At 34.5% G+C, this 25,665-nt stretch overlaps 1 protein-coding gene across 6 annotated transcripts in view; it reads left to right on the top strand.

Annotated features, from left to right (window-relative positions):
• LOC149805357 (uncharacterized) overlaps positions 1-25,665 on the top strand; it is a 133,506-nt gene that overhangs the window by 49,441 nt on the left and 58,400 nt on the right. For all 6 annotated transcript variants that reach the window (XM_089949657.1, XM_089949637.1, XM_089949644.1 and 3 more), the window contains exons 2-5: positions 4,527-4,567; positions 16,432-16,596; positions 20,043-20,188; positions 22,506-22,615. In XM_089949657.1, coding sequence (XP_089805783.1) covers positions 4,532-4,567; positions 16,432-16,596; positions 20,043-20,188; positions 22,506-22,615 — 457 coding nt within the window. In that variant the 5' untranslated portion in view covers positions 4,527-4,531. The remainder of the gene's footprint in view (positions 1-4,526; positions 4,568-16,431; positions 16,597-20,042; positions 20,189-22,505; positions 22,616-25,665) is intronic.

Genomic DNA, 25,665 nt, shown 5'->3' with positions numbered 1-25,665 from the left:
TTTTCATTTCATTGTTATCTTATTAAAGTGGTTAAAATCAGGGATCAGCATGATTGGAATTCCTATCAACAGATGTTGCAATTGATTTATGTTTATGTTAAAAATATTTGTTCATTTGAGAGTTCTTTGCCAAGTGGGTTAATATGCACTTTGATATAGACATGAACTTCCAACTTAGGCTATTTAATTCACAATATACAGTTAATTCACAATTTACAGTCAATTCACAATATTCAAGAATAATTTGTAAATCTTGCAGTAGTTAAAAATAGCTGGAACCCAATGTACTGATATAACTTGAAGTCACAATGTGAGCATGCTATGTTATAGTCATAACGTGTTGTGTATGGTAGTTATAATGTTATGTATACTGTTATAGTCGTAATGTGTCGTGTACAGTAATTCGTTATAATGTGACGTATGCTATGTTACAGTTATAATGTGTCATGTACAGCATTTCGTTATAATGTGATGTATACTATGTTATAGTCATAGAGTGTCATGTATGGTAATTATAATGTGATGTATACTATGTTATAGTAATAACGTGTCATGTACGGTAATTAGTTATAATGTGATGTATACTATGTTATAGTCATAACTTGTCATGTACGGTAATTAGTTATAATGTGATGTATACTATGTTATAGTAATAACGTGTCGTGTATGGTAATTAGTTATAATGTGATGTATACTATGTTATAGTCATAATGTGTCATGTACGGTAATTAGTTATAATGTGATGTATACTATGTTATAGTAATAACATGTCGCGTACGGTAATTAGTTATAATGTGATGTATACTATGTTATAGTCATAACGTATCATGTACGGTAATTAGTTATAGTGTGATGTATACTATGTTACAGTTATAATGTGAGGTTTACAGTAATTAGTTATAATGTGGTGTACATTAAGTTACAGTCATAATGTGTCATGTACTGTGTTACAGCCATCATAAATGTGATGTGTATTGTGTTACAGTCTTAATGTGAATGGTATGGTGTCGTAATGTGATGTGTACAGTCATAATGTGAGGTTTACAGTAATTAGTTATAATGTGATATGGATGGTATTACAGTCATACTGTGATGTGTACTGTGTTAAAGTTACAATGTGATGTATACTAAGTTACAATCATAATGTATTGTGTACTGTGTTACAGCCAACATAAATGTGATGTGTACTGTGTTACAGTCATAATGTAAATGGTATGGTGTCATAATGTGATGTGTGCTGTGTTACAGTTATAATGTGACTGGTATGGTGTCAGAATGTGATGTGTACTGTGTTACAGTTATAATGTGAATGGTATGGTGTCAGAATGTGATGTGTACTGTGTTACAGTCATAATGTGAATGGTATGGAGTTAGAATGTGATGTGTACTGTGTTACAGTCATAATGTGAATGGTATGGTGTCAGAATGTGATGTGTACTGTGTTACAGTTATAATGTGAATGGTATGGTGTCATAATGTGATGTGTACTGTGTTACAGTTATAATGTGAATGGTATGGTGTCATAATGTGATGTGTACTGTGTTACAGTTATAATGTGAATGGTATGGTGTCATAATGTGATGTGTACTGTGTTACAGTCATAATGTGAATGGTATGGTGTCAGAATGTGATGTGTACTGTGTTACAGTTATAATGTGAATGGTATGGTGTCAGAATGTGATGTGTACTGTGTTACAGTCATAATGTGACCAGTATTGTGTCATAATGTGATAAGTACTATGTTACAGATATAATGGACATAGGTTCCTACCAAGTGGTTAGGGTTGGTAGCTCAAATATTTACTTTCTAAGGACCGTGTTAAGATTCCCCGGTATTTCACAGAGTTGGAATGCTGACCCTTTGAAGTTTACACTGACATGGGGGGAGATGAATGAAGAAAGGTCGATGTGACCCTTCACAAAGACTTTTCTGGCTTAAATGCGATAAAATGTTAATGCTCAATGCATTCAACTTTAAAGTTCACTGCAATTCAAAATTTGACACTTCACACAGTCATAATGGGAATGGTTTGGTGTCATAACGTGATATGTACTGTGTTACAGTCATAATGTGAATGGTATGGTGTCATAATGTGACAATCGTATACTCATTATTCCCACTATGAAAACAAAGTCATATGTACAGCGTTCTTTTGCATACCAAGGCCCAGCAACGTGGAATGAATTGCCCACTGAACTTAGACACAAAGACACAGTGATCACATTCAAGAGGGCTCTAAAAACTCACTTATTTCGACTGCAAGAACAAACTTAAAGACTTAATAATGTTTCCTACCTGAAATATTTTCAGCATGTTTTTTATTTTTTAATGTTTTTCTAATTTCATGGTGTTTGTTTTTGTAATAATATTATTATATGTTTTTTTATCTTATAGGTGTTGTCTAATGTTGTAAAGCGCTTAGAGCTTCTAAAGATTAGGCGCTATACAAAGTCCTCATTATTATTATTATTATTATTATTATTATTATTATTATTTTACAGTCATAATGTGAATGGTATGGTGTCATAATGTGATGTGTAGTGTGTTACAGTCATAATGTGAATGGTATGGTGTCATAATGTGACGTGTACTGTGTTACAATCATAATGTGAATGGTATGGTGTCATAATGTGATGTGTATTGTGTTAGTCATAATATGTCTTGTACTGTGTTACAGCCATCATAAATATGATGTACTCATAATGTGAATGGTGTGGTGTCATAATGTGATGTGTACTGTGTTACACTCATAATGTGAATGGTGTGGTGTCATAATGTGATGTGTACTGTGTTACACTCATAATGTGAATGGTGTGGTGTCATAATGTGATGTGTACTTTGTAACAAGTTTCAAATTCAGCTAGATTTGTGTATGCACATGTAACAAGTTTCAAATTCAGCTAGATTTGTGTATGCACATGTAACAAGTTTTGAGAATACAGGTTAGATAATAATGCACTACAGATAAGTTTTAGAAACTAATCCCAGTATTTAATGTTAAAATTATGATCCTGTAAAACTAATCCATGTATTTAATGTTAAAATTATGATCCTGTAAAACTAATCCGTGTATTTAATGTCTAAATTAATCTATTTTTTTAATGTTAAAATTATGATCCTGTAAAACTAATCCGTGTATTTAATGTTAAAATTATGATCCTGTAAAACTAATCCATGTATTTAATGTCTAAATTAATCTATTTTTTTAATGTTAAAATTATGATCCTGTAAAACTAATCCATGTATTTAATGTTAAAATTATGATCCTGTAAAACTAATCCATGTATTTAATGTTAAAATTATGATCCTGTAAAACTAATCCATGCATTTAATGTTAAAATTATGATCCTGTAAAACTAATCCATGTATTTAATGTCTAAATTAATCTATTTTTTTAATGTTAAAATTATGATCCTGTAAAACTAATCCATGTATTTAATGTTAAAATTATGATCCTGTAAAACTAATCCGTGTATTTAATGTCTAAATTAATCTATTTTTTTAATGTTAAAATTATGATCCTGTAAAACTAATCCATGTATTTAATGTTAAAATTATGATCCTGTAAAACTAATCCATGTATTTAATGTCTAAATTAATCTATTTTTTTAATGTTAAAATTATGATCCTGTAAAACTAATCCATGTATTTAATGTTAAAATTATGATCCTGTAAAACTAATCCGTGTATTTAATGTCTAAATTAATCTATTTTTTTAATGTTAAAATTATGATCCTGTAAAACTAATCCATGTATTTAATGTTAAAATTATGATCCTGTAAAACTAATCCATGTATTTAATGTCTAAATTAATCTATTTTTTTAATGTTAAAATTATGATCCTGTAAAACTAATCCATGTATTTAATGTTAAAATTATGATCCTGTAAAACTAATCCATGTATTTAATGTTAAAATTATGATCCTGTAAAACTAATCCATGCATTTAATGTTAAAATTATGATCCTGTAAAACTAATCCATGTATTTAATGTCTAAATTAATCTATTTTTTTAACGTTAAAATTATGATCCTGTAAAACTAATCCATGTATTTAATGTTAAAATTATGATCCTGTAAAACTAATCCATGTATTTAATGTCTAAATTAATCTATTTTTTTAATGTTAAAATTATGATCCTGTAAAACTAATCCATGTATTTAATGTTAAAATTATGATCCTGTAAAACTAATCCATGTATTTAATGTCAAAATTAATCTATTTTTTTAATGTTAAAATTATGATCCTGTAAAACTAATCCATGTATTTAATGTTAAAATTATGATCCTGTAAAACTAGTCCATATGTTTAATTTTAAAATTATGATCCTGTAAAACTAATCCATGCATTTAATTTTTAAAATTATGATCCTGTAAAACTAATCCACATATTTAATAGCAAAATTATGATCCTGTAAAACTAATCCACAGTGAAATTATGATCATGTCAGTATTTCATATACAAAATTATGATTATGCACTGTCAATAGGTGACCATGAATTTAAATATTTCTCTCTGTTTTTCAGCCACTATGGATCAGGGAAATTTTGAGGAGCAGCTGTCAATGGTTAGTAAGATATGTAATCCATAGTTAACTTTGGGAAGAAGGCTGGATCAGGTGATGCCTCTCTTTACTTTTCATATGATAGATAAACATGCAGTGAAAAATATATATGCATATATATTTAACATACTATTGGCAAAGTTGAATATCAGTCGGTCTCCATATCCAGATGATGTTGCCAGAAACCTGTATCAGGTTTTCCATCTGTTTGTTTGTCTGTAATCATAGTTGGACTGAAATCATGTGTTTCAAAGCTGTAAGCTGTTTTCTTTGAGTATCAGTGAGAACAAACAGCTGAATAATCTGGCTGTCATTACAATGATACTAGTTTAATAACTTGGCTGTCATTACAGTGATAACAAATAGTTTAACAACCTGGCTGGCATTACAATGATAACAGTTTAACACATTAACCTATGGTGACGCGTTTATTTGGCAGGAGGTAGTAGCCTACTGCCCAGCTCTGTAGCGTCAAGGTCATGTATGATACACTAAAGTGGGTGGTATTATAGAAAGGTAGACAGATGTAGCTCTACAATGATACCAGATAATCTGGAATTTCTAGTTGCACTGCAAAATACAGAGGAAAAAAACTTTTTTTTAAAACCCGATTATTTTCTACTCAAAACTTATTCTTCTGCCATTGCTGTTGTACATTGGTGGGAGCTTCTGTAGCCTCTATAACTGGACCAGAACCCTTGTTCCTCCTAATCCACTGTGCTTGATCTTGTGGCATGGCTTTCAAGAAAAATTCCTCACTAAGACAAATAATTGGGTCATGATCCTCCAAGAAAAGCTTTATGTGCTGATCAATCCTGGCCATCAGACCACGATACGTCTCAGTGCTTTCCTTCTTCGTGCTCACCAAGGTAGTGAAATGTTCATGCGGTCTCTTTCCAAAGCGATCAATCAGTCCTTTCCCCGAGTTCCAGGTAACTGCCACAAGCTTGAGTTGCAGCATATTTAGCCTCACCAGTGAAAAGAGTTCTTAGTTTTAATACTTTCAGCTCGTCAGAACACTTAGCATGGTGGGTTGGTTGTGCTTTCCGGGGTTTTCCCGGGGTTCTTCCCCCACCATTAATACTGGCCGCCATGTATAGCCTATCGTGTGCTGAAAAATGGCATTAAACCCTACAACAACAACACTTAGCATGCTTTGCAATTGATTCAAACTCAACTAGGAAAGTCATAATATCTTCTCCTCATTCATGGTTATATGCCTGAAGCTTTACCTTAAATGGCATTGAAGATGTTTTTTTCTGTCACAAATTATTTATGTTTTACTCTTTCTAACTTAATTTCCAAACGCTTCATTTCTAATCTTAATTTCTCTCTTTCCATTTCCCATTCAAACTTCTTCTGTCTTAACTCCAATTCTCTTTCATTTTTCTTTGCACTAGGTTTTCGCTTTGTTTTCTTGGGTGGTTGCATGTACTCAAAGTTTAGTTCCTCTGCATACTCCGAAATCTCAGTATCTGTGAATTCCATCAAATTCTGTGCTGCTGCTGCTTTTCTTCGTTGTCGTCCTGAAGCAACCATTGCTCCCTCAACTTTGACATCATCAGCAACCAACATACTGACAGACTATAAGTACTTCCTGTAAGTTCTATCACTGTATTCACAGCTACTGGACTAGTTTTTCTTTTCTATGAATTTCTGGGCTTATATGTATACACTCTTTACAGTGATACATACTTTGCACTTAGCAATCAACAACTGTACGTTATACACACAGTACAACCAGTCACTGCTAATATCACACAATGGTTTGCTAAACTCACAGCTTTCAGAATTGTCAAACACAATTCCAGTGTATTTAACAATTCCAAAAAATTCACACAGAATTATTGGAATCCCACCGCTGCCACCAAAATGTTACATTGGGGTTCAAAGGACACACAAACACCAAGTAAGGGTCCTACAACTTTATGTAAAATAAAGTTAAAAATCTTCACAATAACTGAAACCTATTGTTGCTTACAATACCAAGCCCCACTAAAAACTGCCTTCTCTACCAAATTTGTGCCTTATCCAAGGGCATAAAGGGCACAGTTAGCCATGAGAAGATAAACAAGAGAACCCTGCCTGTTGACAGTCTCTGGTATCAAGTATCCAGAATGGTTGGATTAATGTTCTGGCCAACTGTCAATACTAACAATTAGAATCTGATACAGGCATACTATAAACACATAAATAAATAATAACCTAACCAAGCCAGTGCCAAGGTTTCTTGAGACGAAATATCTAAGAGACTAAGAGGGTCTGCACGTTCTAGAGCCTATATGTATGGCTGCCAAAACATCATTTTTTTTGGTATGTGGAGGTGGCTGTGGCAGTATGAGCGCTGGAACTTGTGGGCTGGCGATTAAGATGCCATATCTTCGCATGAGGGATCCCGGGATCAAAACAAACTGACCTCCAAATATTATCTCTCAAGAGTAGTTCTCCTTAGGCCAGTGCACAGAGTAATGCAGATTACTCTAATATAAACCCATAAATAAATAATAACCTAACCAAGCCAGTGCCAAGGTTTCTTGAGACGAAATATCTATGAGACTGAGAGGGTCTGCACGTTCTAGAGCCTATATGTACAGCTGCCAGAACATCATTTTTATGGTGATGTGGAGGTGGCCGTGGTAGTATGAGCGCTGGAACGTATGGGCTGGCGATTTAGACGCCATATCTTTGCATGAGGGGTCCCGGGTTTGAAACCAACTGTCACGTTTGCCTGCCCACGATTACGTAAGTCAGGAACAAAGGAATGGGTTAGCGCCATGTGTATGTAGACCCTGCATCTATTGTAGCGATTCGTTTTTGTACAAGAGCCCACTTCGTTAGGTGTCAAAACTAACATGTAGACATTGGAAACGTTGTTCTAGAACAAAGGACCCTCGATGCTGTTGTAAATCTCCCCACTTTGACAGATGGCCTGAGGCTCGCCTGTTAAGCTGAACCGACTGGGGTAGAATTGATATCCAATCGGAACTGAGGAAGGGTGGGGCCATCAATTTGAACCAGAATTTAACAGTCATTTGGTCTGAGAACGAATTAGTCATTGTGAAGCATTGTGCTGAGAAGTTGTAGCAATAAACTCTGAGGAAGCCACTCGTGAATTGGCAGGAAAAGAAACCTTGGTACATTCAAGGACAGAAAGCTTCGTAAAGGAAGCTTTTGGGGACAGAACTACCGGGTAGTCAAGTCCCGAGTCTCAGAGAGACGGGATAGAACAAGGCAGTAGGCAGAGAACAAGCCTAGTTGCTAGAGAAAGAGAGAGAGAAGGGGGAGGAGACAAGGAGAGTACAGGAAGAATCGGAGTATGGAGAACGCTGGAAGGAGGAAAGGAATTGGCAGAGTAGAGCACAGATGAGTAGAAACCAAGCACAGGGGGAAAGCCATCTCACACTATAATCACGTGATGAAATAGGTTGTTACATGGTCAAGAGGAAAGAGATTGGTTGAGAAATTAATATCGTTTAAATTGTATTAAATTGTTATTCTTTTGAATTTCACCTTTGTGTTCTTAATAATTTAATTATCGGTATTGCTGACTGGGGGCTCGGAGCTGTATCTCTCTCTATCACTAATGTCACTTCCTACAAAACGAGCCAGGGTAGGAATTCCATAGTAATTCAAATAAATATTGGGAGCACCCCACCCCAACTCATAACAGAACGTTCGTAGAATGCCACACCAGCTGACCTCCAAATATTATCTCTCAAGAGTAATTCTCCTTAGGCCAGTGCACATAGTAATGCAGATTACTCTACTGTAAACACATAAATAAATAATACATGTATACTAAAAATTAGAATCTGATACGGGCAGTCAGACTTATAACACATATGTACTCAACAATATTGGACAAAATTTGAACAGAATTTTGCCCAGATATCTCTGCCAGCTGCTTGTTTCATTTTGCTATTGTATTAAGTAATATGTACACCATACTTATTATTTTCTTCAGCTTTCATAATGATAGTTGTTTCCTTGAAGCTTTGCCATTATTTTTGCCTGGTATTGAGGGTCCATCTACAAAAGTTATTGTTTCTAAGAAATTTTGTCAGGTAGGAACCCTTTTCAAATCTGTTTTTGTTAATTGTTATTTGGTCTGTTTGAAAAGTTAATATAAAGTTAATATTCCTGTAACTTTGATAAATATAAATTGCCTTGAATTCTACCTTACATACTGCCTTGCTTAAGTTATTATATTTACTTATTTTTTACAAGTCAAGCCCAAATGCAAACTGTACAGACCTTTGCCAGCTGTCATTTTATGCATTATCAGATCTGCGTCTGTGCATTTATTAGGAGTAACCAGTTAAACAAACAACATGGATCCTGATCTGCCAGCACATTATGTTATGGCAGATCAGAGTCTGTGTTGTTTGCAATTAGACTGGACTTATAAATAAGTAGGTATATATGGTAAATTAGGCACCTGCATCAATCCAGTGATTTCAGATGAAGATAATAGACGTAGATCATTAAAATAATTTATAGCTGTAGCTATTACGTACTTATATATACAGGGTCTATTCTAGAACAGGAAATGTGAGTGGAATTAATGCCCTCCATTGGAAACAAAAAAGAGGGGAGAATTTTGTAAATATGGGGAAGTTCAGCAATTTAAGAAAAAAATAGGGTTTGCAAATATGGTGCCTTAAGTTTACACATTTTTTTGTTATTTTGGCATGATTTATTTTAGAAATTAGGGTGAATGTTGCAGCAGGGGGGATAAATTATATATAACTCTTTCCCTAAAGGCAACTGTTTATTAATTACAATTATATTGTCCCAGAGGCAACTGTTTTTCAGGGACATAATAGAAGTATGATTACAGTACATAACTGTATACTCCATACCTTTGTCTTTATGACTCTTTCCGTTGCTTTTATTATTGTTTGACAGTTTTCCAAGATTCACTCCATTCCTTTATAACAACAAAATAATGTTGTTTTGCCTTTCCTTTAGTTATTAAAACTGAAACTCATTGTATCAAAGAGACACTTGAATTAACCTTGCAAAACTGAATTATTCTGATTAGATTGTTTAAAAACTTTATGATTAATTTCAACTTAACAACATGCATAAAGTTACTCATTTCCTGTAGTTCAATGGTTCAACTGTAAATGTACACAGGTTGCGTCACATAGTGGGTGGGATACACAACACTCACATTCTCAGGCATATGAGTCTTCTTGTAATTGGGGACTTGTTTTAAAGATATACTGGACCCCCCCCCCTTTTGCTTCACCCCCATGGTCTGTATCATAATTCTAAAACCATTGTACCCAGTTGCAGATTGGCCTAAATTATATCCAAATGTTTAAAAGTCTTTGTTATTGTATACTGTATAGGAGTTGATAACATTATGCATGCATGAATACATGGATCAACAGGATCAGATAAACACAGCCTTTCCTCCAAAAACTGTGCAGACAGTAATTTTACTGAATGCATTCTTCACATATTTTTAAGTGTAAATGCCTGTTATTGATTTAGCATTGCCAGAATGTCAGTGAACAGGGCTAAGTGTGGTTGACCATCCAGTTCCTAGTAAACATTGATAAGATACCTACCCGTCTGTCATCAAGGTTTTGGTTTATATTTATAGTGTACTATCATGTTATTGTTTGAGGTGTTCAATAAAGTACCAGACAACATGCAGGCCTAACTACTATTTCTCCATTGGCTTTGTATTGTGCCATTTACAAACAGTATGGTACACTAAGTCTCCGTTATGCAGATAACATTGTTTGTTAAATATTCCAGAAAATATTACCATATTCACACCAGGTTGTCGGTTTTTTAGACAATCTGAAGGGTTGAAAAGGGGAATTCTTCTTGAACAACGAAGATCACCAGGCTTTGGATCAAATGACTTCCACCTCTTTTCAGGGGTGTTCATCCAGAGTAAACTCTATTGTTCTATGTTTGACTTAAAATTTGTTCACAATTTATCTTTCCAAATCTGAAAAACAATTTCTATCTTTGTTTAGTCATGTTTACTTTGAGTCAATGCAAGTATTTTGTTGAGTTTACCTGTTTATGCATGACATAAGTGGATTTTTATTCAGTTCCTAAAGCAGTTTGGATAAACATCTAGATCTGTTTATAATAACTGTGAGATGTTTTTTTTTTTGAATACAAGTTCTTCTAGATTGAGTGCATTGGAAATTTCACCAAAGGAATATTGAAACCTCCATGCAAGAAAAAAATAGAACATTCATGTGCTTTTAAGATTCTGTGATGTTAAGGAATTATTTTAATGTGAGATACTGTTTGTTGTTATGAAACAATTGTTAGTTCTTGTGAATTTATTATATTCTACTGATTGTGAACTCTTTGTGAATAATATTCTTTCATTATTCCTGGCATAGACACGATAATTATTGTACTGAGCTGTGTATCTTTCTTTCCATTCATTGACTGGCATAGGGAAATCTGCCTGGCACACAGAAATCTGTCCTACTTCATGTATGATTAGAGTAGAGCTGTTGCAGTCCTTATTTAATAAAAATACAAATGTCAGACCATTCTGAGGACATGTATATGGCAGATTACATTTCTCCGTGGCCTTTGCAGGTTGGTTAAGTGTGATACTATTTATAATTTACAGTGAACATTTGCTGACAAATCAGACCTTCAGTATAATATTTAACATGTACTTTATTGTCATTTCTCAAACATTTTATAGTCGTATTATGTCAGTGTGTACAAATACCTATCAGTAAAATTTTTAATCATGGTTCTATTAGGTATTTACAGTTTAGAGATTTTTTATTACGTAAAAAAGTTCTGTGTATAAAAAAAATTAGATGACAAAAATAATCATCATATTCATGGATTAGTGGTGCACTAAACAGTACAGAAACTACTGTGGCATATTGGCACATGTAATGCCAGGTCTGGGTCTATGCCTTGTGTGATACTGTTTGCATTATCTGCAAGCACATCATATGATGCCAGATCTGGGTCTATGCCTTGTGTGATGCTGTTTGCATTATCTGTAAGCAGATCATGTAATGCCAGGTCTGGGTCTATGCCTTGTGTGATGCTGTTTGCATTATCTGTAAGCAGATCATGTAATGCCAGGTCTGGGTCTATGCCTTGTGTGATGCTGTTTGCATTATCTGTAAGCAGATCATGTAATGCCAGTTCTGGGTCTATGCCTTGTGTGATGCTGTTTGCATTATCTGTAAGCAGATCATGTAATGCCAGATCTGGGTCTATGCCTTATGTACTGTTTGCATTATCTGCAAGCACATCATGTAATACCAGATCTGGTTCTATGCCTTGTGTGATGCTGTTTGCATTATCTACAAGCTATCTGCAATGACATCATGTAATGTCAGATCTGGGTATGTTCTTTGGGTGATGTTTTTTGAATCATCGGCTGGTTCATCATGTAATGACTGATCTAGGTCTATGCCTTAGGTGATGCTGTTTGCATTATCTACAAGCTATCTGCAAGGACATCATGTAATGTTAGCTCTTGGTCTAAGTCTTAGTGATGTTGTTTGTATAATCAGCTGGCACATCATGTAATGTTAGCTCTTGGTCTAAGTCTTAGTGATGCTGTTTGTATAATCAGCTGGCACATCATGTAATATTAGCTCTTGGTCTGAGTCTTAGTGATACTGTTTGTATTATCAGCTGGCACATCATGTAATGTTAGCTCTTGGTCTAAGTCTTAGTGATGCTGTTTGTATAATCAGCTGGCACATCATGTAATATTAGCTCTTGGTCTGAGTCTTAGTGATACTGTTTGTATTATCAGCTGGCACATCATGTAATGTTAGCTCTTTGTCTAAGTCTTAGTGATACTGTTTGTATTATCAGCTGGCACATCATGTAATGTCAGCTCTTGGTCTAAGTCTTAGTGATGCTGTTTGTATAATCAGCTGGCACATCATGTAATGTTAGCTCTTGGTCTGAGTCTTAGTGATACTGTTTGTATAATCAGCTGGCACATCATGTAATGTTAGCTCTTTGTCTAAGTCTTAGTGATACTGTGTGTATTATCAGCTGGCACATCATGTAATGTTAGCTCTTGGTCTAAGTCTTAGTGATACTGTTTGTATAATCAGCTGGCACATCATGTAATGTTAACTCTTTGTCTAAATCTTAGTGATACTGTTTGTATTATCAGCTGGCACATCATGTAATGTTAGCTCTTGGTCTAAGTCTTAGTGATACTGTTTGTATAATCAGCTGGCACATCATGTAATGTTAGCTCTTGGTCTAAGTCTTAGTGATACTGTTTGTATAATCAGCTGGCACATCATGTAATGTCAGATCTGGGTATATGCCCTAGGTGATGCTGTTTGTATCTTCATCTGGTACATCATTTAATGGTAGATCTGGGTCTGTGTTATTTGCATCATTTGCTGGTACATCAACTGTTTGTATGTTAAGCTGGCACATCTTGTCATGTCGTATCTGGGTCTATGCCTTGTGTGATGCAGTTTGTTTGTTCAGTTGGCATATCGTGTAATGTCAGATCTGGGTCTATGCCATGGGTGATGCTGCTTGCATTGGCTGCTGGCGAATTATGTAGTGACCAATAAGATGTTAGTAAGAAGCCTGTCAATTTTAGGGACAAAGGTGAAGGTTTGAGGCTGAAAGAAAAATGTTTCTGCACAAAAGTTGGAGTCATCTCCATAGCAGCCAAACATGTCATTGGCATTTAACATTCTTTGAATGGTACACTTATTTACATTTCAATGCATTTGACACAGTTAAATACAAAAATGACCTTGCCAATTGATATGTTTGACCACGGCATTTTATAGTTAATGTTGATATTTCACATAAAAGACTCTTTTGAATGATTTTTATTAGGTGGTTGAAGATAAATGCACATGTTGTCAGTTTACAACTCAGCATTGGATTAGTTTACAATGGCAGGGTTAATGAGGGATTTTACACATTCTCCTGGCAGGTTCCAATCTGTATGTGTACCACATATAATAACTGAATGAAGTAGCATCAAATCTGATCAGTTTCTTGTTAAAAAAAAGTACAATATGTTTTATACTGACATGGAACTTGCTGTCTTAGTCCATGTATAGGGTTACCATCAGGGAGCTTATTTGCATGGTGAGGTTAGAGTGAAATTGGTTCATGTATTTTGGGGTTAATTGAATGTTGGCACATCTTTCAGAGTACTGTATATACCATGGCCAAGGTCACAATCCCTTTTGACAATCTTAAAAGTGCCACTTTAAGAATTTCTCATGTGTGAAAGTTTACTTAAGCATGACATTGTTATTTGCAATTCACCCATCACTGAAGTAGTGTGTGCATCCTTTGAATAGTAGCGGAATTTCAACGTCACAATGGCTTCATCAGGTTGGATGTAACTTCTTTAGAAAGTTGACTTCATATGATATAAAGTTGGTCCTAAATTGAAACAGTGCTGGTCTAACTTTCAATATGGTCACCACAATGACCATCTTGAAAAATTGTTATGGCTACTTCTTCCAGATAGTTGATCATATTGTCCTTGGTCCTAAATGGAAATGCTACCAGTCTGATATCCAGTATGGCAGTCATCTTGAAATTCTAATTAATTATTGGTGCTCATCTCAAGTAAAAAATCATATCAACATGTGGTTCTTTTGATGCATTTTTTGGTCCCAAAAGAAAATGGTGCCAGTCTGATATCCAGTACATCCACCACAGCAGCTAATTTGAAAATCTTGTTATTGCAGAAGAATATATTATAAACATCAGTTAAAATGAAAAAAATGGTCTTATCTTGAATTCCTGGAAAATCTTTTTTGACAGGAGAGCATCAGTCCATTTTGGGGACTCTTGTTTCAAAGGATACACAGATTCATCGGTATACAATTTCAAAAACATAGTTTATTTCATTTTTTCTACTATCTTTACCTACAAAAAAATAACAGTATTGTCAGAGATATCAAGCAAAATAATATGAAGTTCATTTGTGACGAAATTTAGTGGAACTAGGGTCAGGTACCTGCATTCAACATATGATACCTAAGACCGATCATTTTGGTGCCCCATGGTTTGGGGCAGAGGGTCAGGCTACCTGCATTTAAGTTGGCACTCTGCAGATATTATATACTTTTGTGAGAATGACAGGTGTAAGGTGAAGTTGTTTAAATTTGCAACATGCATGGTGAACAGAATGTTGGCATACATCAATACTGCTTTCATATATTGTGGCTGAAATTTCTTTACATATCATACTTGTGGAAATTGTACATGATCTAAGAACACAGCTGACAAAAATGGCTGCTCCCATGTGCTCAAAAAATCAGCAAGAATTAATCCATTAGCAGTTAATGAAATAGATAAAACAAATTTTGCCAGAATAAGCAATACCAACTTTTGAAAGTGCAATGAATAAATTACAAAATGTATCAAATGTAAAAGAAGTTGTCACTTTGTCTTTTACAATTTGCTTTTTTGAAGTGCAGGAAGTGAAAATGGCCAATTGGAACTAGAATTTTTAAAAATTTTTATCGATGCACAATTGAAGTAAGGCCAAGCTGTATACTCTGTAACCCAAATTGCACCCATAAATGACACACCAGAATAAAGGGAATTAAAAGTTTTTGTAACAGTACTTGATATATACAAGGCCTGTTTTAAATAGCCAGGATAACCAGTGAGGAAAACATGGGAAATTCTTTCTATTTAAAAATCTTACCCTATGCAAAATTTGTAACTGTAGAGCACCACCTTAACGTACAATACCTGGGCTACAGGTTGGTACAGGCTCAGGCTGCATAAATTCAGCACATCCTATCTAAGACCCATCATTCTGGTAACCCCCATCCCTCCAGTGCAATGGGCACAAGACTTCCTCTTTACTTTAGCTGATGTAGGCATGTTTTTTTGTGTAGGTTGAAAGAATTATTATGGCTCTTGTTTATAACAAAGGAGGAGTTTGTTTCAACTGAAATACTGGGTTTGGCTTCCCAAATGTAATTGAAGATAAGAATTTGTCACTTGAACAATCCAATTAACATCAGACTGTTATATGTTGTGTCTTCTTCCCACATACTCTTGATAAATGGAGATGTTAATGGAATATATAGATCCTGAACCCTTCATTTTAAATGGATTCACCCAAATGCTTCATGGATGTGCCAAAACTACTTGTCACTGTGAATTATCTCTGAGTGGCTGAGTGGTTAGCATGCTAGACTAATGACTGAACAGATGCTTGCTTGAATCCTACCACAGGATCAACCTGAGCTATCTGCTACCATGGTGTGTCCATGGGCAAAGTACTTTTCTCCATTTGTCTCAGCACTTAATAATGTACTGTTGTTGATGTGTTTCAAACAAAAAAATTATTAACAAAGGAATCCATCAGCTACTGCACGAAGTATATATGGTAGAAACTTCTACATAATTTCCACTGCATACTTCAGCATATTTTATATTTATTAAATATCGGGGTTTCCAAAACACCATAACAGTATTGCTAAGATAAATATGTAGATTATTTTAACACAGTTCTATATTTTTACTTTACCAGATCTGGTATGTGTCAGCATAGTAGTAAAAATGGCAAGCAAATCCTTCATTGTTAGCAAGAGGCTTCAGACCACCTGAAGATAAGGTTGAGACTGTCGGTACAAATGTCCCCATTAGATTATTTAAAAAAGGCACTAAGGTAGAGGAGGTCTGTAGATATGCCCAGTCTTTCTATAATTTTTGATCCATTCTTACAAGCTGGGCTGTTTAAGGAATAAAAAAATGTGTGTAATGCATGAACACTTGCATCCTGCTTTGCTGTAGATTTTAGTTAATACTCATGCAATCAATGTAAATTATCAAAAGCAATATAAAATATATACCTGTACAAACCTTGATCTTTCCAGGTTCAGCAGATGGTTCAGGAGATGAAGCAGGGGTTCACAACAGCTATGGAGGAGCTGTCAAAAATACAGTATGGGGACCAGACTCTTCAGAAACAGCTCGCTGACACCAAACAGGAGTGTAAAGAGGACATTAGGGACATCCAGCAGGCTGTGAAAGATATCAAGGTAACTATAGGCCTGAGTGTGTCCTCACCAGTATCAAGGCAGGCTGTGAAAGATAGGAAGGTAACTATAGGCCTGAGTGTGTCCTCACTGGTATCAAGACATGCTGTGAAAGATATCAAGGTAACTATAGGCCTGAGTGTGTCCTCACTGGTATCAAGGCAGGCTGTGAAAGATAGGAAGGTAACTATAGGCCTGAGTGTGTCCTCACTGGTATCAAGGCATGCTGTGAAAGATATCAAGGTAACTATAGGCCTGAGTGTGTCCTCACTGGTATCAAGGCATTCTGTGAAAGATATCAAGGTAACTATAGGCCTGAGTGTGTCCTCACTGGTATCAAGGCAGGCTGTGAAAGATAGGAAGGTAACTATGGTATCAAGGCAACCAAATACCTCAGCTTCTTGTGTCCAAACAATGGTAGACTTGAGTAAGTTCCCACTTATATCAAGGTGACTGTAACCTTTAGATAACTTCTAGGTTTTACTAGGTCCCCACTGATATCTATGTTACGATAGACTACAGTTTGCCAGACTGGTATCAGGGTGATTAAAAGCTGCAGTAGGCTGTCATTGATATTGAGGTGACTGTATGTTTTAGCAGGTCCTTGCTGATCTCAGAATAACATAGGCTCATAGCAGGTCCTCAATCCAGATCACTAAAAGCTTCATTGTGTCATCACTGGTATCAAAGTTACAAAACTGAAATGTTTCTGTTTGATGACATTTCAATGAGACCATTTCCCAAAAAAAGTAACCTTTGGTCATTTCCATTTATTTTACTAAACCACAAATGTATATGAAATCAGAACATTTCACAATTCAGTCTTCTTTCCCCATAGTCTGGCAAGTGGTCTTGAGTTGTTTTTTGAAGTTGTGGAATAGTGAGTGCTCCATTAAGAATTCACTGTAAATACAGTAATGCTTCTGTGTAAAGACTGGTGTATCTGGAATCGTGGAACATCGTGAGGGATGCATCTCAGTAAATACTACATCCTCATCACAAATGGTCGCTGATCTATATTCATAAGTCAGTGAGACTGGTAAAATTTTGCATGTTGAGTTTATTTCTCAAACAAACAGATTTTTAATTTGTTGAAAATGTACATACATATTAACTAAGATCCATCTCAAACAACAATTTATATTTACCTAAACCAATTTCAGAGTTTTACAAGAAGGGTTTTGCTGTTTCTGGAGCCAAACTATGGAATTCCTTATCACCTTATATAAAGTCAGTTGACTCATGCCAAGCTTTCAAAATGCTTCATAGTCAACATCTACAGAAAGAAGCATTTGCATGATTTTGTTTATTCAGTACTACTACTTTTACAACATTGTTATTATGTACTTTACACATGTTCACTATTACTAATATTTTTATGAATTCTGTATGTACCCTTCCTTGAAGACTTGTGCTTATTTTATTGTAGCAGTAGATCAATTTTCTAGATTTTAATAGCATTTGTTGTCTAAAGACACCTCATCTTGTAAAAATTGTGCATTATATTTGTATATATTTATGTAGAAGGCCAGATGGAAGATTGGTCAGTTGACCAAATGAGTTTCTTCTTTAAATAAAGTCATTATTATTATTATGAATGGATGCATCTCTATTAGTACCACACCTTTACAACACCAAAGATTGTGACTTACATTTCCTGCTTTCCTGGCTTAAGATTTTGCATGGAGCTGATAACCAGTTTGTTTTGTTGCATGCCTTATACTTAAATTTTAGGTTTATTTCTCTAGCACTGCTCACTGATGATGAAATGCATCTCTTTTAGTACCACATCTTTACAGCAAAACAGGTCACTGTGACGTGTGTTCGTTTAATGGTTTTGGTTAAGTTTTTGCACTTAGCTCATGACAGCATGAATTCTTACATGCTACATGCATACTCTCTTGCCTAGAATCATAAAACTTGGTGAGGCAGTGCAGCATGATAAGTACTATGCCTTTATTGCAATAAAGAGCTGCAGTAATATAGGTTACTGCATTTGTATGAGAAAATATGAACGAGTCTTTTGGATGGAATGCTGCACGACCTTGGGAGTGCAGTATATCCATCTGACAAAACGAGTTCATATTTTCCCATACAAATCCAGTAATCTTTTTATTATATGCTCATTTTTTTATTCTACCTCAGGCTTAATTATATAAACAAAATACAATTCAAGAAACAATGTAAATGAATGTATGCCGTATTCCAAACTAAATACACAAGCGCATATTCATCATTACACAACACCAGCATTATTGCTGCACACATAACTCTGCCCAGATAAATTTGAACTTAGTCGCGCGCTCAATATAACATTCGAAAGCAAATGGCGTGTCTAGTCAAAATCGAAGTTTGGAGTCGTATTGTGAATGAATGTGCATTGCAGCAACTTTTCCATTTGATCTGGAATGAATAGATTTTGGTATTTTTTTCGATTCTACGAAATTTCATGATTATGGACTGGATTTGTATGTGACAATTCCACATGAAATACATGGGATTGAATCAGCTAGGGAGAAGCGTGCTGACATCTGCAAATGTGTTTCTGTTTCTGTCATTGAATGTTTGAAATCATAATGTGGGAAAAATATGAAGTCTTTCAATTGCAATTATCAAAAAGGCGCTATGGAATTTAATGCTTATTTCATTTTGAGTGCAGTAAGGAGGATGTAATTGCACTTGTCATCGAAATTATAGTACAATTTCAAAATGTGTAATCAAGCTTGAGAACCCATGACATGGCTCATGTAATTCGGATTTGCAGAACTAAGAAAGTATATTTTGAGGAAATTCAGGATGTAAAACTGTAAGTATATTTTTTTTGCCATTCTTATCACCAGCTAAAGAAGACAGTATATGACTTGTCACTTGTATGTTATTTGTAAGGACATTTTCTTGCATCTGTTGTATACTGTAGTTAGCCTAAATCCGAAACATTGTATCAACGTGGAATGTGCCAAAGCAGCTGGTATGTGGCAGTCCATGAAACATCTGTTTTAATTCATTCAGAAACAAATTTAAACAATCACAACGTAAAGTGCCTCTTACATGAGTGTACATGATTTGTTTACAAATAAAAAGTGCTGGCGTCTGCGTCCATTGTTTGTTTACAGTAGAAAGTGGTTCCTTTATGCACGTGAATGCTATATGTGTATTGGCGCGCAAGTTCAGTATCGGGTAATACTGAACGATTCTGACAGTGTAAAGTTAACAGGGAAAAAAATGAGCATATAATAATCTATATTTCGTGCTTTAGTGACTTGGTTCAATTTTTTATTTCAAGTTCATTTTATTAGGTGCTGTTTAAATTTGAATCATGAACATTTTGCTGAAATGTTGGAAATTAAGATCTGTTGTATACTAGAAATCACTTAAATATGGATTTCCAAACTGACAGACTTGACTCTAAAAGTATAACTGTAAAATTAATATCCATTTCTTTTTTAAAGTTAGAGGTACAAAAGATAGCTGCCCAGGTAAGGGAGGTAACCACAGCTCAGAAGGACCTAAGGGAGAGGGTGGAGAGTTACCAGGATGACAAGACCGTTCTTTTGGATGAGCTTGAAAAGAGTGGAATCATCAGTAGTGACACCAGGTAAAATGCTTACAGTATATACCACTAGGTGGATCATCTTCACACTTTTCTGCTGAAGTCACATGAAATTACATGCAAGATTGACAGAATTGGTCATTATCCTTCATTGTAGGATAGGAACATTTCCTTTTAAATGTCAGAATTTGGCATAAGACACAAGGCTTTGTCCAGTGTCTGTTGCAAAATTATGACCCCAAGGGTGAATTTTTTTTATCTATCACCTATGCATTTATTTTGCTCACACTCTGAATGAAAAATGAGGATTGAAGTCAGAACCGTTCATTGTGAATATGGATGCAAATATACAGCAATGAATGAACAGTGGTTGAAACTCCTAAGGTAATGGCAACACATAGCATTGAATAAACAGTGGTTGAAACTTCTAAATGACAATACACAGCATCGCATGGACAGTGGTTGAAACTCCTAAGGTAATGGCAACACACAATATTGAATGAACAGTGCTTGAAACTCCTAAATGATAATACACAGCATTGAAAGAACAGTGGTTGAAACTCCTAAATGATAATACACAGCATTGAAAGAACAGTGGTTGAAACTCCTAAATGATAATACACAGCATTGAAAGTATAGTGGTTTAAACTCCTAAATGATAATACACAGCATTGAAAGAACAGTGGTTGAAACTCCTAAATGATAATACACAGCATTGAAAGAACAGTGGTTGAAACTCCTAAATGATAATACACAGCACTGAAAGTATAGTGGTTTAAACTCCTAAATGATAATACACAGCATTAAGAGAGCAGTGGTTGAAACTCCAAAGGTAATGGTAATACAGTGTATTCTAATTTCATATTGAAGATAAACTTTTTCATACAAATATGAACAGGCCACAAAAGATCTTAGATTAAATGAAATAGACTGAAAAATATAGTTCTTGATTCAACTTTGACATATAATTATTTGCTTTTAATCAGTCTTGATGATTATAAGTATAAATATTAAAAAGTACAGTTCTACAACAACAGTGTTTTCATCTCAAAACCAGGCTATATAAACTGTACATGTATCTAGTTTGATTCTAGGAAATGTTATGTTTGTGGGAGACTTTCTTAGGCCACTGTTCATATTAGAATGTAAATATTTGCAAAATAACATTTATCTTACTGATTTCGAAACAATGCTCAGTCAGTGATGGAAATTGGGGAGTTTTTGCCAGTTTGTGTGCACACCTGTGCTCACAATAGATGGTCATGTGATGAAAGACAGCAGTCGTGTGATGAAAGACTGCATTCATGTGATGAAAGACACAAATATTCTCCACTAGTGTTCTACACCAGAAAACATGATCAAATGCATAGAAGATGTGGTACTTGTCTTTTGGAAATATGATGACTTTGTAACATTGCTGTTATGCATATAAAAGTGTAAGACCTCATTTTGGGCAAATAGTATGTTGTTATCACCAGGAACAATTCTTCGTAATCAATTAATTCTGAATACTTTTGTTGTCGAGAGTGAGCTCACTCAATCACATTTGGTAAACAGTGTTCATGTAGTTCTTATGGTGGTTTCCATATAGATCCAATTCTATGGCATTGACCCTGATTTGTCTACAAATGCATTAGGCAATGTAAGATGGAAGTGACAAGAAATCATGTCATGCACTGGTGTAATACACTGGCAACATCAGATAACCATGCCTGTGAGTAATGCAAAGTCTTCAGTGTTATGAATAGAATCTTAAACTTGTTCTCACTATACATAAAATATTTGACTGTTTTTTAATAATGCAGCATTTCATTCATGGCAGCCATCTTTTGCACTTGACAGCTTTCATGATGTATAATGAACACAAATATAAGATCATGTATTATATGTAATGAACACCCACATAAGATCATGTATCATATGTAATGAACACCCATATAAGATCATGTATCATATGTAATAAACAACCATATAAGATCATGTATCATATGTAATGAACACCCATATAAGATCATGTATCATATGTAATAAACAACCACATAAGATCATGTATTATATGTAATGAACACCCACATAAGATCATGTATCATATGTAATGAACACACATATAAGATCATGTATCATATGTAGTGAACAACCACATAAGATCATGTATTATATGTAATGAACACCCACATAAGATCATGTATCATATGTAATGAGCACTGATATAGGTTATGGATCATATGCAGTGAACACCCATATAAGATTATGTATCATATGTTATGAATACACATACAGGATCATCAATCATATGTAATGAACACACATTCAAAACCATTTCATGTGTAAAGAACACCCATATAAAATCATCTATTTTCAGGATGAGGCTACAGATGCGTCTTGGTGCAGATCAACACAGAGAAGATAATACTGTTCCTGAGGTCACAACAATGGTGAACACATACCTGGACAGTATCCAACCTCACACAGGTAGAACTCTTTAGCAATTAATTTTGATTTGATCATTAATTATCAAACCCCATAAAGTAAGACTTGTAGAGAAATTTAGTCCATTAAAATATTAAATGAGAATACTATTTACGTCTGCAGGTTAATATAAGAGCACACAGTGGTAAACTTAAAATGACAAATTGAGCATACAGGGTACTTTCTTTCTTGTATCATTTAGAAGTGGAAAGCTTCTCATCAGCTTCCTATACACTAACACATTGATTTCAGGAGATTGCAGGCCAGGAGTGCCTTTGTGGTGAAACCTTTTTTGGGCATATATCCACATAATGGACACTCTCTTCACCAAAGACACTCAATAGATATATTCTGGATTGGAGTTTGTGATCATCTCCCATAGTCACACAACTGACATGTTGCCATATGTCACTCAAACACTTACATACCTATGAACTGCCTTTCAGTATTATTGGTGTTAGCATAATCTGATTTACTGGCTCACTGCAACTTCATCAACTTTCAGACATGATGTCCATCACATTTCTGTCTGCCACTAAATGTCATAAACAAATTCAAATCATCATAACTTGAACATATTTCATGAAATTTTCAATATGTACTAACTATTAACACAAATTCAAAGGGATAGGTGTGAGGTTCATAAATATCTTCGATTTTGATAAGATGCACTACTGTATCACTAATTTTCGTCAGTAACATTTTTGTGGATTTTTGTTGTTGCCTTGAACCACAAATTTAAACACCCAATGAAGATCAGCCACATGAAAAAGAAGCTCGCCATCCCTGTATTGCAGTGTTTCATTCTTCAAAATCAACAAATCAATTGAATGAATCAACATCATTACAGTAATCTGGTAATAAAATATTATTATTTTCATGTGTTTGTTTTATGGTAACCATAAAAAAATAATTATAATGCATTTTATACTGTTCACCGTCCACATATATATTCTGTATACAGTAGCTGTAAATTCCAGTCACTGCCTTTTTTCTGCACATTGTGACATAAGTAAAGACAATTTTGATTTAATGCTTATTCAGATTTATTTTTCATTCAAGTAAAACTGTAGTAGGAAAATTTAAATCTGTGAAAATTACAGATTATGGAGAAACACAGTCAAGTCAGTGATTCAAAAGGCAAAGAAAACTTACTATTCCACTGAAATATCAGATAGTATTACAAAAAGAATCCTAGAAAACTCTGGAAAACCTTCAATAACTTGAGAGGCAAATTTGTCAATAACCTGCCATTTACATGTATATAGTGATACAAATGGTGATATTAAGCAAGAACCTCTTGAAATTGCAAATGCACTCAATGATTACTTTGTGAATATAAATGAAAAACTTGTGGATTTAACATTTCCTAAAAGGTTCTCCAGTGATGAATTAAATAAGCCTATTTCTTCAAAACTTAGCAAAGAAGAGTACTTCAAAATCCCTAAAATAAGTCTTGAATTCATTTTAAATGAATTAGACCAACTTGATGTCACAACAGCAATAGGTCTAGATAATATAGGGGCTAAATTCCTAAAACTCTCATCTCAATTGACTGCACCTTCACTTATGTATATCTCCAGTCTAAGTATTTCCACATAATTTTCCAAACAGGCTAAAACTGGCAAAAGTAACTCCAATACCTAAGAAGGGAGAGCTTTATGATATGAATAACTATAGACCTATATCAGTTTTGTCATCACTTTCAAAGATATTAGAAAGACATGTTTGTAATAAATTTAGAAATTACCTGGAATCATTTAATTTGCACCATTCATGACAATCAGGCTTCCATGAAGGACATTCATGCCAGACTACTCTAACTAGAATGGTGGATGATTGGTTAACAGTAGTAGATCAAGACAATCTTGAGGCACAGTGTTTCTCAACCCTTCAAAGGCTTTTGACCTTGTAAATCACAAAATCCTGCTGAAAAAGATCAGCATATATCAAGTTAACCATGAAAGCTTAACTTGGTTTTGATCCTATCTTGAAGGCAGACAACAAGTTTATTTTAAATAAAACTTTCAGATAAGAAACTGATAAAAGTCATGTGTTCCACAAGGATCATTTCTTGGACCATTGCTCTTTCTGCTGTACATCAGTGATTTACCATATCATATTGAGCTATCTACTACCAACATGTTTGCAGATAATACAACATTATATAACATTGGATCAAAAGGCCATGAGATTAACACTAAATTTAATAAAGATTTGGTAAGAATAAATAACTGGTGTGAACACAGTGGTATGAAGATAAATGCAGCCAGATCAAAAGCCATGATCATAGGTAGTTGAGCAAGAGTAAAAGTTGAGGAAAATTATTCAAAGTAAAGATAAAAGGAATGGATATACAACAGTCTGAAAATGACAAACTACTTGGCATCATGATAGACCATATCTTGTGCTGGAAAATACAAGTTGATAAGGTCATTAAAAAAGTTAATTCACTGCTTTATCTCTTGAACAGAATAAAATCTCCGTCAATAACAGAGAAAGATATTCTACAATGCAAATATCATGCCACACCTAGAATGTTTTGTTCTATCTGGGGTAATAGTGGTATAGAAAATCAAGAAAGATTACTGAAATTTCAGAAAAGAGCAGCTAGAGCTGTTCTTGATTCTGATTTAGATACACCATCAACAAATCTTTATAAAACTCTAAAGTGGCTTCTATTTCAGCAGAGAACTCATTTCAGAAGTGTTTGCTAGTCTACTAATCCTTACATGGTGTGCTCCTGATTATCTTAAATATAATTTTAAATTGGTTAAAAATGTACATATGTATGAACTAAGATATATATCTCAAACAAGTTATATTTATCTAAACCTAATTTAGAGTTTTATATGTGGAGTTTTGCTTTTTCTGGAGCCAAACAATGGATTTCCATACCACCTTATATAAAGTCAGCTGACACATGCCAAGCTTTTTAAAAGCTTCTTAGTCAATATCCACAGAAACAATCATTTGTATGATTTTGTTTAATTCAGTACTACTACTGTTTACATCATTGTTATCATGTACTCACCTATATTGTTTTACACATG

The sequence above is a fragment of the Sinohyriopsis cumingii genome, chromosome 2, assembly GCF_028554795.1.
Source record: "Sinohyriopsis cumingii isolate HCF-2022 chromosome 2, ASM2855479v2, whole genome shotgun sequence".
NCBI classification, from domain to species: domain Eukaryota; kingdom Metazoa; phylum Mollusca; class Bivalvia; order Unionida; family Unionidae; genus Sinohyriopsis; species Sinohyriopsis cumingii.
Note: the sequence above shows the minus strand (reverse complement) of the source record. Positions and strands in the feature narration are given on the sequence as shown.